This window comes from Aythya ferina (genome assembly GCF_964211825.1).
Source record: "Aythya ferina genome assembly, chromosome: 1".
NCBI classification, from domain to species: Eukaryota; Metazoa; Chordata; class Aves; order Anseriformes; family Anatidae; genus Aythya; species Aythya ferina.
In genome coordinates, this window is record NC_140296.1 from 92545204 (window position 1) to 92562039 (window position 16836).

At 43.1% G+C, this 16836-nt stretch overlaps 2 protein-coding genes across 5 annotated transcripts in view; one reads left to right on the forward strand and one right to left on the reverse strand.

Moving 5' to 3' along the window:
- The window catches only part of SLC37A1 (solute carrier family 37 member 1), a 33454-nt gene extending 32756 nt beyond the window's left edge, over positions 1 to 698 (reverse strand). For 3 of the 4 annotated variants that reach the window (XM_084530622.1, XM_084530621.1, XM_084530619.1), the window contains exons 1-2: positions 599 to 698; positions 141 to 195 (exon numbers count right to left, since the gene is read on the reverse strand). The gene's annotated coding sequence lies outside the window, so the exon portion shown is untranslated. Of the gene's footprint in view, positions 1 to 140; positions 282 to 598 lie in introns of those variants that run through there. The other variant, XM_084530620.1, reaches the window with a different exon arrangement.
- Positions 699 to 8720: 8022 nt separating this feature from the next.
- Positions 8721 to 16445, forward strand: RSPH1 (radial spoke head component 1). The gene is made up of 9 exons (XM_084497530.1): positions 8721 to 8892; positions 9010 to 9123; positions 9250 to 9355; positions 10218 to 10308; positions 10507 to 10642; positions 11414 to 11485; positions 13769 to 13991; positions 14396 to 14539; positions 16255 to 16445. Exons 1-9 carry the CDS (start codon positions 8773 to 8775, stop codon positions 16302 to 16304), a joined length of 1056 nt encoding a protein of 351 aa, XP_084353656.1. The 5' UTR covers positions 8721 to 8772; the 3' UTR covers positions 16305 to 16445.
- Positions 16446 to 16836: the final 391 nt, after the last annotated feature.

Here is a 16836-nt window from a genome sequence, read left to right on the forward strand (position 1 = left end):
ACGAAGGCTGAGGACGAAATTCAGCCTCTTGACGTGGCCTTTCATTTTCGGTACCCGTTTCACCTGATGGCAGGCGAGCAGTCTTGCTTCCTCCTGCCACGCGTGAGGCGACGCTGCCATCCTCTGCGCCCTGTACTTACCTCCCAAACTTCACGCTGCTCCTTCAAGGCGTCCCACACGAAGCTCAGCTCCCCCCTGTTGGGGGAAAACAGGGTCATTTGGGACCGGCTTTTCCCGCTGAAGATGCCTGAAAAGCCTTGACTCCGGGTGCTGGGAGGCACCACGCGAAGCTCCTTCAGGTCCTCACGGGGGCAGGCGCTGCAGACGCCCTGAGGCACAGACCTCAGGCGCTGGACCCCGCACCCCAACCAGCAGCACCCCGACCCGCTGGGCTCTCCGGGGAGCAGCAGGGAGCCCGGCCTGCCTCATGCCGGCCTCAGGCCGAGGCAGAAGCCGAGGCACCGGGACGAGCACAAAGGCGCGGCGGGGGCACGGGCGCCGCCTCCCGATCGGCCCCCGGGGGGGCGCGGCAGGTGGACGGCACCCCCCCCCCGCCTCCCGGTCCCCTCCGTGTCCCTCCCGGTCCCTCCGAGCCTACCCTCCGCCGCCTTCCTGCTCCGTGCCCGAGCCCACAGCGGCCGGGCGAGGCTGCCGGGCCGCCCGGGCCCCTCCCCGGAGCTCCGAGCCGAGCCCAGCCATGCCGGGGGGAGCTGAGCGCCCCGCGGCGGCAGGGCGGGCACGGCCCGGCTCGGCTCGGCTCGGCTCCGGGCCCCGCTGAGGGCCCTGAGGGGGAAATGGAGCCCCCCCCAACCCCCCGGGGGCAGGCTGGTTCGGGAAACTGACGGGGAAAATGTGGGGCTGCCGCCGGGTTTTGGGGTTTGGTCTGAGGAGAGGGAAGGGAAAGCATGGAGGAAGGTCCGTGTGATGTGCCGTCCCCGGCTTGCAGGGGTGGGAAGCTCGCCCCTGCTGTGGTGGTTTCATCGCTGGGCAGCCCAGCATTTCTCCCTTCAAATAGCGAGGGCAAGGGTCTCAGGGTTACACTGCACCATTTCAAATGCCTCTGGGTGCTGCTTTCTTGCTGCTTTCCTGCTTGTCGCCAGCAGATGTTGGCTCCTGCTCAGGCTCACGGCTATCTAGCTGTGATCTGTGAGTCCTGAAGCTGAGGTTCAAAAAAACAACACACACATAGGAAAAAACTTGCCTTCTTCTCCCCCAAATGCTGCAAAGTTCCTCCTTTAAAAGGCAACATTCTTGATGATGATAATTCCTCTAATTCGCCGATCTTGATTCAGAGATGAAAGCAAAAGCTTGCGACTCAGCATCAAAAAGTCTTACATTAGCACAGCATGGACCACCGTGCACAATAAAGCATGAAGATTTACCTCCTTACAGCAGAGGAGGTCAGACCCATCATGGTGCATTTGTTTGTGTACATGGCTAGTCACCCCAAATTATCATGGCAACTACCACCATCGTGCAGGATCCTCATATTTTTAAAATGTATTTTGGCTTGGCTCTTTTTAATTCCTTAAAGAATTTAGCCTTGCTTAAGTATCTTTCTGTCTTCCATTACAAGCAACTTGCAAAAAGCACAAGCCAAACAACATAAAAAACCTTGTATTTTTCCTACTTAAAGTAGAAACTGCATTTCCCATTAAAATACAGGTACTCTCCCAGTCCTGCTGGCTGCTACACTTGGCACAGGTGCTTTCTGCTGTGCCAGCACTAGTCACTAGCAGCTAAAGTTGATAGAAGCCTGCAAAAAAGGGTAAGAATATGCATGTAATGGGTGACGGGAGCTTTGTGCTGCTGCTTGTGCAACAGAGTGCTGGTGGGGAGCAGCAAAGCAGGGCCAGACATCAGCTGGAGACAGACAGAAATGTATGGCCTGGAGGGAGTGGTTAAAAAGTAAGGCACAAAAAACATTTTTAAAAATAGCGTATATGATCTAGAGCCTTGCAGAAGAGAACAGAAAGGGAATTTTGCCAGTTCCTTTCTAGAAGAAAACACAAATGAAGGATATGGTCCAGTAAATAGTTGTATTGGTAGCAATTGTGGCAGCAGCTTGGCTTTTTAAGCCTCTGGCAACATTCATAGTAAAAGAAATAGGAAAGGGCGTGCTTTTTTTCTGCCAAACCAAACAAAAGTAAAGGTATATGCACCGACAGATGCTTACTTACACCTCTGCTGGCACTTCTTTCTGAAAATATAACCTAATTTCCCAGTGGACAGCTAGATTGTATTTCTGCTGAACAAGAGTGGTGCTTTTAACATCTCCAGTCCCGACTTCACAAAACACTTTGAAGTCAATGGATGTCAGCATAGTCTTTTGTTTGCTGCACAGGTGACGTCGGCTGAACTGAGGTCTGAATACAAACTATTGCATCCTTTAGCTGATTAATGTATTTATTTTCTTTCCAGCAAATTGCATGAGCATATTTTATGATTCCTGGTTGCACAGATGGGAAAGGCTAATCTGTATAGCCACCGAGAGACCTCTTTGTCTTAGGGGATCTGAAAAGTTCATAACTTCTTTACATAATAATGGGTTTTAGATAGCATTTTACTACATAGGAAGTAATATTTACTCAGACTTTATTCCATGCAAGTAGCAGAATTCCCTGGACTGGTATAATCATGGCTTTTAGTTGCCTTTATTGGTTTTGCATCTTTGTTTTCCCAACAGAGCAGCTGGGATATTGTATAAGCAATTCACATCAGCGCTTGGGTGCAATCCAAATATAGCCTGGCTATATCAGGCTTTGGCAAACAAATATATATACGTATATATATACCCAAAGAGACAAAAAAGAAAGAGGCTGTGAAGGATGTGTCTGTATGGACGGGAGCAGACAGGTAGAGCCCTGTTTCAGCCATCCTCAGACAGGGCTGGAGGTAGGCCAGCTTTGGGCTGGGAGCTGTAGAGCTGAGTTGGCACGGCGTGTCCTGCCTGCTGATGGGAATTTTTAGCTCTGGCACGGTGCCACGATAGTATGACTGCACGATTTCCAGACCGGTACTTATCACCACATCTAGCTCGCAACGAAGCTAGTGAGAAACACCAGGAGTTGTCTTCGGGAAAAGAGATGGGCAGACAGGACCACGGTGCCAGCACAGCCTTTCCCCCAACTGACCCTTTCAGGTCAGTACCTGGGTACTAAAGGCTGCTTACAAAGAAAATCTGTAGCCAGTAGAACATGGAGGTGGCAGTAAAACTGTCACCATGACTCCTAGCTAAAGACAGATATTGCTGCAATTGTGGGAGACATTTAGGAATATGGCATTTATTTGAAGCCGAAGAATTGCCTGTCAGTTCAGAATCAGAAAAATTGGGTCAGTCTTGCTGGTAGGACACTACTTTGACACTTGTGGGGGCTTTCCAGAAGGGTGGAGAGTGGAACTGTGAAATCACCTCATATTTTCTAAAGAAGGACCTGTAAAAAAAGCATTTATAGCAACATGGGTGTCTATTAGGGTAAGACCTACTGGATGAAGTCCCAGGCAAATCTACTGCATATGCCCTGTTGTTATGGGGATGATCTGTGGCCCTGTAGTTAGGATGTAAGATTGCTGGATAGAGACCAAACAGCTCTATTGTACCTTCAGCCACCTGCTCACAGAAAAAAATGGTCAAGAAGGTACTGACAATGCCGAATTAATACATATAATCAAGCAGTTTTATTATAAATGGAATATGCAAACCAAGAGATATACCATCTAACATTACAAAAGAAAAACATTTATTCTGAGGATCTTATATTGAAGAATTCATTCTGCTTCCATCAGGAAACAGGAGACTTTCTTTTGTTACTTTACATTTATTTCTACCCTTCCTAAATTGGCCAGAGGGCTGAGTGGATGTGCAAGAAGTAGCTATAGAAACAATTACTGAGGAGTAAGCAGATTAAACCAGGGAGGTAGGCTACTGATAGATTTCATTTCCCTTGGTTGTGGATTTGATCACTGGAGAGTAGTCATATGAGAATGGAGGACAGTGGCATTTTGAGATAGAAATCAAATACCAGAACAGTTACAAATACCATGGTATAATAGAAAGCAGACTAGAGGAGAGCCTACACTAAAGCAATCACCTTGAAAGTCATGAATAAGAAGATAAAATATGGAGGTATCCAAGCTGACAGGAATGAGGAGGCAGCCAAGTAGTCCCATCTACCTCAATCATTTCATTCTTCTCTGTTGAATTCATTCTGAGATACCAGATTAGAACTTCAGATGTTTGGGAAAAAAAAAAAAAAAAAAAAGAAAAAAAAAAGTAAAAAAAAAAAGGATTGGGCTGCTTTATCTTTATGTCATTATAAACTGTGCATAAACAAGAGGCTTAGGTTTGCGGTTTCATTTTGGTTTAGTTGGTTGTTTTTTGTTTGTTTCCTTAAATAAACAAACTCATTTGCAGAGAAAAACTTAATATTAACACTGCTTTATTCTTCTACTTGACCAAAAGATACGTTTTATCTCATGAATGCCAACTGCTTTCTTGGTAGAAGTAGCAATGCTGACTGTCTTAAAAGGCTTGGGAAAAGACATTAGCAATAATTTCCTAAATGGAGTAGCAGAGGTATGCATCCCAATTGCACTTAATTGGAAAGGAAAACCTGAAAGAAAAAGAAAAATTTGAAAATTTTCCAATATGTCTGAGAAATAGATTGTACTCCATACTTCAAAATTAGCAGTAAGGTCAGAGAAATGGGAGGCAGTATAAATATGGGTATAAATACAACAGCGCGCTCTTCCTTGGCCATTTTACAGGAGGGAGCTGAAGGGTTAAATTTAGCCAGGACACAAAGAAGTACTGCCAGTATTTCAACAATAGCCTTCATACAACCTTTTCTTTCCTTATCATCTGGCTTTCAGGATATCCCAATGTTATGTGTACTGGGTGGGAGGAGGCAGTTGTGAACTGAGTGGCTAGAAAGGTCATTTACTTGTTTTTCTGGCTTGCTTGTAAGCACAGAAAGAGGCTATCTTTGCTTGGCATGCAAACAAACTAAGCAGCAGCTTTCATTTGGCCTGTAAAGGGCTTAAACCAGAGCTGTATGGAGAGGAGTTCCCATTTTGCAAAGGACTTTGACAGTTCCGAATCTGGATTCATTCTGATTTGGAGAGAAAAAAATATATAGAAGTTAATGACAGCAAATTCTACTTTGTCCACTCTTTGCTCCCATAACCTACGAAAATATTCTGTTCAGAATATTCTGAATTCTTTAATTGCGTCTGACAGTATGTATGGCAGAATAATAAAAAGACCTGAAATGTATATTCTGAAACAAGAACTCCCCTTAAGATATTATTTTAATTCCCTAACCCCACAATTTTCCTCTGAAAGGCTGATGAAGTCAACCTGCTTTATATTTCAGTTTCAGGAGGAAGTGAGCTGATTTCATTAAGTTTTTCTGACAACTCCAGGTTACAGTCTGCAAGTAGATGATACTGACCATGCCATATACCAGACTGTGGTTTGGCCTTTTAAAAGGAGAAGGATGTAAATGAAGATATTTTATGGAATAACAAAGTATTTCCCTGCAGATTTCTGTTCTTTAAATAACTGGCAAAAGCCATAATCTTGCCTGGGCCTCCCCTCCCCTAACAAGAGAAATAACTTGTCACTTGCAGCTGTAATTTAGCCCAGAGCACAACTCCAAGTGACTTAGCACCCCCAGGCATGGGCCTGAGAATCTCAGTTTATCAGGAAAGCGAAGACAGCAACTTTTGAAACCAGCAACCAGGGAAGCTACCCCCACTCTCCCTGTTTATTTTGATGGCAGGATTTGAAATGAAGAGCCCCTGGAGCCATGTCCCTGGCTGGGTGGAGAAAAGCAGACTGACAGTGCGTTGCTTGCCTCTGGGGAAAGGACGCCTGGCAGGACAGGGGGTGGGAGAGGCAGCTCCCAGCGGGCAGAGAAAACGAAGCACGCCCAGCATGAATCTGCGAGCACGCCGCCTTTACCACATCAGAGGTAACACATACTGTCATTTCTGACGCTCGTTGTGGTTTCATAGCTCAGCCCATGCTGGAATTGAGCTCTTGAGGCCAGGCCTGGCACAACATTTTCCTCCCCAAGTCCCTGCACTGCCCAGAGTCTCCCCTCTCCTAACTGAGAATAAAGTCCAAAGACAGGCAGGAGCACAGCAAGGCCTTACGCGTGCATTTTGGCCATTCCTCCCCATAGGGCACTGGCTAAATTCAAAAGGAGGACTGCAAAGCAGGTTAAAGGGAAAGCCAAGGTTGTCCTCTCCTGCCAGAGGCACTTGATAGGGTCCTGTGCCTCACAGCTTCTTGCTTTGCTGTGTTGCTGCCTCTCCCTGTTTGCAAACATCTCTGGCAGCAACAGCCTCAGGGGTTTCTTCCCTGGGGCTCCCTCTCCAGAGGTCCAAGATCAGCAAGACCTTAAGACCATTGACAGTATTATGTCAGTCTTTTGACAGAAAAGGGAAAAGAACAAGAAAATAAGGATGGTAGTAGCCCTTTTTTAAAGAGTTTCATACTTAGAGCTTAACTTTCATCTGACTTTGAAATACACCAAAATGCAGCTGGAAGAACAGAAGCTACAAAATATACCCTCCTTGTCATTATGTGCATTCGTACAAGCTGTAGTTGTCCTCACAGGACAGCTAGCTGTAGAAAACTTCAAATGGTGCTTGAGATCAGCTGTGTGATCCTGCAATGCAGATGCTTGTGCTATCTGCCATTTCTAGAGAAATTATAAGGAAAGAGCTCCTGTCTGGTTCACAAGCCAAGTGAACTCTTTTTTTCCCTCAGATCCTTTCCTCCTTCACGGCTCTGAAACCACGCATCCACCAAGAACATTTAGTGACAGTGAAGGGCAGTGTATTTGACAGCTTGTCCCTGCTTCCTGTGTGTGTCACAGCTGTCCCCTTGGCTACGTGAACTTTGAAGCTACAACACACATCCGGTTATTTCTGTCATTGGGTTGAGCAGGGCACACCTCTATAGGCATCCCAAACATGTTTTCCCTTATAGCTCTGAGTCACAGTGTCTGCTTACAGCTAACGTGCCACTCACAGACTAAGTGCTTTTGTAGTTAGAGACATTACCTTATTGTAGATAAAGGCATTTAGCCTTCCTTAGGTGAAAGAAGAAACTTAGGTATCAAGAGTGATAAAGGAGAAAACACCAGTGCTACAGGAAAGTGTACTTGGATCCAATTGTGAAGGAGGTAAGCAATTAGAGTAGTAATTTACATACTCTGCAGTTACCTATTAACACTGCAGCCATTATGCAAATCAGACTTCCCTCGTCAAATGCTGGGGAAGTGGATGAAACAGAAATAACCACACGATTTTGAGTTAATAAAAAATATAGCTGCGTTATAATGCTCTGCCAGCTAACAAAAAGTAATTTCAGTGCTCTTAAATATTTCAGACAGAAAGCACTCTCAAATGAGTGCTAACTGGGGAGCCCACTGGGTTCCTACTAGCTAAGAACAGGATGCCTTTTTCATCTTTGCCCAGCTTAAAACCAGAAGAAGTACATGCTACAAAAGTGACACACCTTGATATTGGCTGTTTAGATTCCTATCTGTAAAAACCAACAAAATGACCTGGATATATGGCATATCTTTGTATAGAGGTCTTGTTTTTCTTCTATTTTGGGTGGTAAATCTTTGACCTACACTATAAAGTGACCTCCAACACATTTGCCAACCACCTGCCACTCCTTTTGCTGCCTACCTCAGACACCTCGCCACCTCTGCACAGTGCTTGGCTAGCTGCTTTTTACCACGCGCACCCTCTCGTGGCTCCTGTTGCGAAACCTTAGCCATTAAATTACCTCACAAAATGACAGTGAGGTGATTTGCCTGTGCCACAGAATCCCAGGATGGCTGAGGTTGGGAGGGACCTCAGGAGGTCACCCTGTGCAGGAGCCCTGCTATCACTGGCAGGCCCCCAGTGCCACCAGGTTCCTGCAAGCTCTGTGGAGCAGGCAGAAAGCACTGCCACTTGGCAAAGAAGTGAAGTACTCCTTGCATTTAGCAAGGCAACCTGTCCTTGGCAGCTGTAGTAAGCAGGCACGAGCCATGATGGAGTGACAAGTTACTCCCTTTGGCCAAGGAGCTTTGGTGGCCATGGTGTACCAACCCTCTCCTCTTCCTTGTGAGCCACTCCCTTCTATGAGAGCCTTGTTCTTGCCTCCCTACATTCATTTAGCTGTACTCATATTGGGATGGGAAGCCATCCAGATGGCTCTGCTGTGCTTTGCATAGAAAAGAAGAGAGAGTTTGTCCCAAGTGCCCTGAAATACAGAGCCTGACCACCAGCAGCAGCGCCATGGGCAGCCCACGCATGTCCCAGCACACCAAGGTCCTTTGTCTCACTCTGCTGGCCGAAGCATTGTGCCAAGCCGGCTGCTGAAATCCTGAGGGATTTCAGATCTTGGGGCTGACGGTTGTTGGGCTTCACCCGAGGAAGTGTGTTTACAGTGGGATCCACCCACAGGGATCCATGCACGGGGAAAGATCTGAGCTCACCAGCCGCTTTCACAACCCTTAGGTAAACAAAAGAAGCACAAAACAGGCAAGCCCACCCCGCCCAGGCAAAGGGAAGAAGCGCAGAGCAGGGCATGGCAGACTAATCCTTTATTCACTCAGCAATCCCCTGCCCCGCCGCCCCTCAGCACCCGGGACAGCAGCGCGCCCCTGCCCGTTGCCACGGCAGCAACATGGCGGCGGAGCGCACCCCCCCCCCCGCCCCGCGCCGCGGTTGCCGGGGTGACGGCGGCGCCGCGGCCGCAAGATGTCGGACCCGAGCTCCGAGGGGGAGGCCGAGGAAAGCGAGACCGAGGAGACCGAGACCGAGACCGAGTCCGAGGGGACCGAGGACAGCGAGGCCGAGGAGGCCGAGGCCGATTTAGGGGTGCGGGAGGGTCGGGAGATAAAGGAAAGGGCGGGTGGTGGGGTCATGGGGTCTTGAGCGGTGTGTGTGGTGGCAGGGCTGTCCCTCACAAACCTGTATGTTATCACGTTTCATCAGGAGTATGATGGTGAGCGCAATTCAGCCGGGGAACGACATGGACGTGGGAAAGCACAGCTACCCAACGGTGATACGTACGATGGGGAATATGAGCACAGTTTGAGGAACGGACAGGTAGGGTGGAGGCAGAATCACCGAAGACAGCGTTTGCCTCACGTTTCCACAGCACTGTTAGTCTGGTCACTATCGAAACAAGAGCGAGAACTGACACGTATTTTATCTATCCCCAATATGTTTCAGGGGACGTACAGATTTAAAAATGGTGCTCGCTACATTGGACAGTATCTTCAAAACAAAAAGCACGGCCACGGTGTTTTCTTTTACCCAGATGGATCAAAATATGAAGGTAAAACACAGAATGAAGTTGCAAGGATTTCTGTAACTGAAAGACACGTTTCTGCAGCCCCCAGAATACTAGGAGATGGTGAAGAGTGTATTATTTTAAGAAGATAAATTTGCTATGTAACATTTTCCTTTTATCTCTTTTTCACAAGCTCTGAGAACAGTGTTTTTTTAAAAAATTATTTATGGGGATTTATGTGGATTATTGTGAGAAGGAGGTAAATGAGCAGGGAATCACAAGGCAGAACTTCCAAGACAGATAACAGAACCTGGAAATTCTGTGTATGGGGAAGTCTTTCCTTGGCAGCAAAGAGCAAAGACAGTATCTGAATAGAGGAACAAAACCATCTCAAGTGAGAACATTCAAACTTTTTTTTTAGTCCCTAAATGAGAATTGCTCTTACACACATACCCAGATCAAAAGGTGGAAAGTTATTGGATAATCTTGCACGTGGAGCTGTTGTCTACTCTGTTACATCCACTGATGGCTTTTCTCGTTGTCTGTTGGGGTTCTCACCCATTTGTCAGATACATGATAAATTAAACTTTTCTCTGCCAAGGAGTATCAGTACTTCTTTGATTTAATGTATTTTGGTTGATAGACAAATGAGATACGCCTAGAGTTTAATAGACATGTTTTCCTTTCATTTGAGATTTTTTGTGTTTAGTGGGAGGAAGTGGGATTTTTTTTTTTAGTAGCCAATCATTATGCTGTCATAGCTTTCTTTTCCTTCTCTAATAAGTTGCATCTTCCACTCACTTAGAAATTAGCTAAACCCATGTATAATAGCTTTATAAACTGGCCACCATATAACACAATGAAATATACCACATCTCACTCTAGTTTTGATGTGTTCTCATTAAAGGAAGCTGGGTGAATGACCAGAAGCATGGCTATGGAGAATATACCTATGCAAATGGAGACACCTACGCTGGAGAATGGTTTAACAATGATAGGTTTGTTTCATTCTTACAGTGATGTTTCAAGTCACCCAGTAGCATTACAATATGATGGTTATTTTCAAAGTGTAGATGACTGCAGCAAATCAAGTGTTACTGGATGGTGTTGGTATTAAGCCTTAATACCTTATGTATAACAACATACTACATTCTTTTTATTTGGTAATATAAAGCAAGATTTTTTTTTCTCCTTAGGCATGGGCAAGGTACATATGTGTATAAAGACACTGGATCTAAGTATGTTGGTGGTTGGGTAAATGGAAACCAGGAAGGAGAAGCTGAACTTATTCACCTAAACCACAGATATAGGGGCAAGTTTTTGAATGGAAATGTAAGTGTGCTGGAAAATTCTCTATTCATTTGAACAGTTAGCATAGAATTGTCTTAATATCATCTGTTTGCATTTAAAATGACAAGGTAGGCTCATGTTCGTGTGGAGTATTTCTTGTACGATAAATGTAGCAGATGAAACTGCATTGATCTGCAGATCAGGAAGCCAAGTTTCTGCGATTTTGCTTTTAAACGGTATTACAGAATCACAGAATGGCTAAGGTGGGAAGGGAGGTCATCTGGTCCATCTCCCTGCCCAAGCAGGGCCACCCAGAGCAGGCTGCCCAGGGCCATGCCCAGGTAGCTTTTGGAAATCTCCAAGGAGGAGCCCCCACAGCTCTCTGGGCAGCCTGTGCCAGTGCTCGGCACACTCACAGTAAAGAAGTTTTTCCTGATATTTAGGCAGAGCCTCCTGTGCTCTGGTTTGTGTCCATTGCCTCTTGTCCTGGCACTGGGCACTACTGAAAAGAGCCTTTGCACCTTCTCTTCAGGTATTTATAGATATTGAAAAAATCCCCTTAAGCCTCCTCTTTTCCAGCCTGTACAGTCCCAGCTCTCTCAGCCTTTTCTCACAGGAGAGGTGCTCCAGTCCCTTGTTCATCTTGGTGATCTTGTGTTGGACTTTTTCTAGTATGTCCATGTCTCTCTGGTACTTGTACAATATTGTCATTGACTATTATATGAATTTTGTAGTAAAGCATATTTTACATTTATATGCTTAGAATTTACGGACTTGATAGTTCTGTTGACCTTTTTGTATCTCTCTGTGCAGCCTGTAGGTCAAGGAAAATATGTCTTTGATATTGGATGTGAACAGCAAGGTGAATACATTCAGTCAGCAGAGGTAAATGAAATAACAAAAGTTATACTGAATATCAGAGAACTCAGTAAATTGAATATACTGCTGAGTAATTAATAAAAGGCCTTATAGATACTGATGATAAAGTATCTTATATCTAACCAGTCAAAAAAGGTGGAAATTTATGCTTTCTTTAGTACTAAATAAGGTTTCATTTTACATTTTTCTTTAGCTTCTCTACTATACAAACTTTGACAACTAAAAGGTGTGATTTTGCCTTGCTTGCAGACAGAAATGCTTTCTGCTTAAACCTTAAACCTGAGAAGAGTCAGGACCTACCCCAAAATTTTTAGGTTTCTGTGGTTTCAGACCACAAAAGAACCTAAATCTGTCTGTACATTTAACCTGTATTCCATTTTGTTCTGCACACCAGAAAACGATGAAAATCATTTCTTATTATATTTCTGAATTGCTTGATGCTATGTCTGCAAAAGGTAATTTCCAGAAGATTCTCATTTTGGAACATGTCCAGTCATTGTCCTGGTCCTGTTGGAAACTTAATATTCACAGCTACTAATCATAGGGGGCGACTGGTATCACAGCCTCTTTATCCTTCTCCTTCAAGCATGAACTTTCTTACTGAAATGATACAAAATAGCTGTAGAAGTAAGAAAAATATATTAATATTACCGTTTTGATTTCAATAAAATATGCCACATTTTACCTCAGAGTTTTCTACCTCTGTTACATTAGTTCCCAATACATACTTAAAACAATTGTTGCATTAGAGATTTTTTTATAACATAATCTCACTAAGTTTCAAGTTTCTTCTGTTGTGTATATTTCACCTTTTCCAAGCAATATTTACTTTTTATTTTTCTGTCTCTCCACCTTGGACCTCTAATTTTATATCGATAGTGCTTGGCTACTAGCTTTAAGAACCAGAATGATATTCCTGTGGTAGAAATGATGCTTTTTGGGAAGTACTGCTGGATACACTATGCCTCTGGAGGAGACATAATCTCTCTTCTCTGGTGGGAGGAAGAGCAGTGAGTGATTAGTAGAAATACATATTCTGCAGTATGTGCAGCCCTGGTTCTGTTCCAGGTGCTTTCTTAGGCCAGCTTGTTCTGACAGCTGTAATGATACCTCTTCCTATATTTCCACCACGAAATGTAGCTGTACATAAATACCATTCTCTAAGTCCTAGTTAAATAATTTCAAAATTGTTATTTTTTAAATATTATGTAAAACAAAGTAAAAATATTCCTAGGACAGGACAAAATAATAATAATAAAAGTCATTAGTGATAGAGATTTGCAAAACACAGAGACTGATTTGCTTTTTTGGCTAAAAGCAACGGAGCCTCTAATCAAGTATCAGATTTGTATTTAGGTGCCTGGCAACAGCTGGCATGAGTATGCGATGTGTATCTAATATTCCCAGGCAATGGGGAATCGTTGGATGTCCTGATTTTGGAATATTAGGCCATTAGTGTGGGAGTTTAAATACGAATTTAAGAACCTAAGGTTAAGCATCCAACTTCTGAAAATCATTACTCTCAGGAAAAGTCATCTCGTCTCATATGAATACTGCAGTGACTATGTAGAGCAAGGAGCAGTGCTGTCACTAAAGTAAGATTAAAGTAAGATTTTGCCTTTTGTTTTCCTTGAAGTAACTACAAATCAAGGCCCATTTAAAATAAAGAACACGTTAAGAGAAGTTAGCTTACAATACAGGTAGTGATTTTTTTGCTAATGCTCCTTCAGATTTTGATAAAGCTTTTTTTTTTTTTTTTTTTAAATTGAAAAATTTTATCTTCAAAGTTCAAAACCATAAGCTTTGTGCAGTAATTTACCTAGATCCTTTCCAAGGTCTTCCATAATCAAAGACAAAGTCAGAAAGAGCTGTTTTACCCCTCTGTTCCTGTGTGAGAAAGACAGTGGAGCATCTACCAGACAGAGCATCAGGTCTTAATTTGCCACTGCTGTGCTGTAGACAGGCATAGAAGGGGAGACATGGTCAATACGCCCCTCACAGCCATTTTGTTTGAGGGGGATTTTACCTTTAAAATTTTACCTTTAAAAAAGAACTCTGGAAAGCACAGATCAGTAATATTGATAAACTGACTTCATCAAGGTTCAAAGTGTTGTTCTCTTCCAAGATGTGCAACTGCTGAAGTTCCTCCAGCTGTCAGTGCTTTAAAAGTCTGTCTTACTGCCATTTTGAGCCCACGTAAAGAAATCTTAGTACATAAGCACACATCATCTTAGCTACTGCCTTAATACCCGTAAGATGAGATCCTGGATTTTAAGAGTTGTCTTTTAGGATAAAGGGGAGGAAGAAGAAGAAGAGGAACCCTCGTTACCTGCTGTACTGAAATGGAAAGCAACAGAAATTACCGAATTAACACTCTGGACACCCAGTGTGAAAAAAACACCTCCCAGTGAAGCCTTCCCAGCAGCAGCAGAGGCGGCAGCAGCAGCAGGTGAAGCAGTGGAAGAAACAGAAGGAGCAGTAGAGGGAGAGGAGACAATGCCAGCAAATGCAGGTTTGTTCTGACAGACAGCTGGAAACTGTGCTTTGACTATCCCCTGGAACCATGTTTTTCAGGTTTAATTTCAAGTAGTGTGAGATGTTTTTTCCCTATTATTTACCATATATTCAGTATTGGAAACTACCAAGTCTGTTCATAACTGGCACAATATATATATACGTCAGTTTTATCTCACATGGCATAGTAAGAAACAACTGTCTTGGGAAGCCTGTGAATCATTTTAGTCTACATGGCCTGTAATACAAACTTCATTATGAACAATTGCAGAAAATGTTGTGGGTTTTCTCATGTGAGTGAAGACTGCAGACTTCAGTCAGTTATTAGTTGCTGCATGAAAACAGTGAGTGCAAATTTGTAAGAATTAATTTTCTTCAGTATTTTTAATTTTCATATTTCAGTCACTGATGAGACCGCTGACGGTAGGGATGACGAGCCTTCTCATGAAGTATCCAGTGAAGATTTTAGACCTGAAAAGCATGCAGAGGAGGAAGATGAAGGAAGCAGAGGGGAAGAAGAAAACAAAGAAGCTCAGGAGGACCAAGGTGAAGAATGGGGCTTGCATGCTCATTCTGCAATGAGCAATCAGGTTTGGAAATGGTGCATGTCAATGAGCTGAGGACATGCTGCTCCTGCTGGAAGACCCATTTTAAGGCTGAAGAGAACGTGGGAAGCTCCACCCTTTGTAAGGAGACCAGTTCTCTAAAGATATAAATGTTTTTTGAGTAATCAAATTCAATTTGTACCTTAACAGTACAAATTTGTGATATTGCAGTGTGGCATTATCTGCACGTGTAGAGTTGACAGCGCTTGGAGATCTGAGTTTAGAGGTGACTGCACTTGCAAGCTTCTTTCTGTACAAAACTGAGAGAGCAGATTTTTGACCCTGGAGAATTCAGGGATTCGAGCACACCACTTTTTTGTCGTGACTGGAACTGTGTGTTCCTGTTCTCAGGAAACACAGACAAAAAAAATCTTCTGAAGAAACAAGTCTTAACTATTGTTCTACATTATGATTTGGATAGCCAAAAGTTAGTGTCTGGTTGATTGTTCCTATTGCAGAGCAAATTGGTTTGGCATTTGGACGCTAAGGTTTTCTACCAGGGACTTTAGAAGCCTATTTTTGTACAAAATTATTAAAAAGCAACATAAAAGCTATGCTTGCTCATATTTAATTGATAAGATTCCACCCAACCATGCTTTTTGCATTTGTTAAATGTTACCATTTACAAGCTTCTGATGCAGGAAAACATCAGATAAATTTCTCCATTTGTTATCCATCCATTTTACAATAGATTAAAGCAAAGCACTATCCATAGAGATCTGAAAGACTATTCACTTGAAAATTGCATAGAGTTCCTGTAACTAAGGGCAGACTAGCCAACTAGCTGATCTGGTATGTAGGACTGATATCTTACAGGATCCTCGGGTTTGGATCAAATCCAGCAGAAATCTAAGTAGGTTTCCTGAATAGCTCTGCTTTGGATTTGGCAAAAGTTCATTGAACCTGGTTTGTCTCAAAGTCTTTTGGACTCAAATAGTCATTTTTGACTGAACTCGATTCTAACAAATTTTCTGGCCTACTACCATAAAGTAGTTCTGGTATCCCTATTGTTTTTTGTATATTTTAAGGACAAATGCCTCCCTCTCAGAGACAGTACAGATGCATATTGTAATGCATGAAAACATAGCAATGTGATAAGTGTTTTTGAAGGTCTTTCCAGCTCTTTATTTCTAGAATTAAAGAGTCGGAGTTTACATATTTTTCAGCACAAGTCTACAGCCATAATTATTTAGGCTATACATTCTTCCCCGTCTTTATATTTAGCAAGATTAAGTTATAGTAAAAGAAAATGATTTGAAGAAAATATGCAAACTGTAAGGAGCAGATGTAACAAAATCTGGTTTCTTGCAGGTTTGCCTTTTCTGTCCCATTACCATCATTTTTTTCCAGACAGCAGTTCCATCCTTACTCCATGTTTCTGTGCTACTTCTCTACATAGGAGACATTCCTTGGCTATTCCAGAGTTACATATGGACGGGCTGGCAGTCAGTCTGTGTGTACTGAGTCTGTCTGGCAGCTGACAAACAATGTATAACAGTTAAGTTCAAGTATTGGCAGTGAAAGGCAGTGGGAAGGAGGATTGTGGTAGACAGCGTGATCCTAAAGTTATGTTTTAGGTTACTAGGGTTATTTTCCAGTATTTTATATTATTATTTTAAGTTTTCCTTTTTTTTTTTTTCTTCTTTGCTTCCACAGGAACTGCTAATTTAGAGGATAAGGAGGATGAATCACAGGAAGCAGAGTAATTGGATACAACCAACAACAAAGACAGGCAAAAAAATAATCAGAGTAAATCATTTGTTATGGTAAATCTGAAATATTTTCATTAATGAAAACCTTAGTTAAGATATTTTGAATAAACATTTCTGTCACTGGTCTGTCTGGAATATATCTCTCTGAAACTTTTATGATCTCAGACTGTGCAGTCTCAAGACCAATTTATTCCACGCAGCAGGCAGTCAGTTGTTGATTTCAGTATGAGATTACTCAGGGTCCATAAAGTTGTGTTCTTACACATTTGCAGAATCAAGCCTTTGAAACACTAGGCATGATAGTTTTAAAATGGAACATATGCCTTCAGCAACAGATCAGACCCCCTAATGCCTGTGGCAAGTACATTGCTTTTGAAGATCTATGTTCATTTCTTCAAAGGAAGATGTCTTTCAAACCTGATGAATACCTCAATATTGCCCCAAAATTCAGAAGATGGTGTCCATCTTGGGAGTTAGTTAACATGCTAGAAGGCAACCTTAGAATCTTTTAATTTGGAAGTAAACT

Excerpts from the sequence above, each read along its gene's own strand:
- RSPH1 (XM_084497530.1), top strand. The coding sequence starts at position 8,773 with ATGTCGGACCCGAGCTCCGAGGGGGAGGCCGAGGAAAGCGAGACCGAG. Across the intron at positions 10,643-11,413 it reads GCAAGTTTTTGAATGGAAAT|CCTGTAGGTCAAGGAAAATA; the intron begins GTAAGTGTGCTG and ends CTCTCTGTGCAG. Across the intron at positions 14,540-16,254 it reads AGAAGCTCAGGAGGACCAAG|GAACTGCTAATTTAGAGGAT; the intron begins GTGAAGAATGGG and ends TTGCTTCCACAG.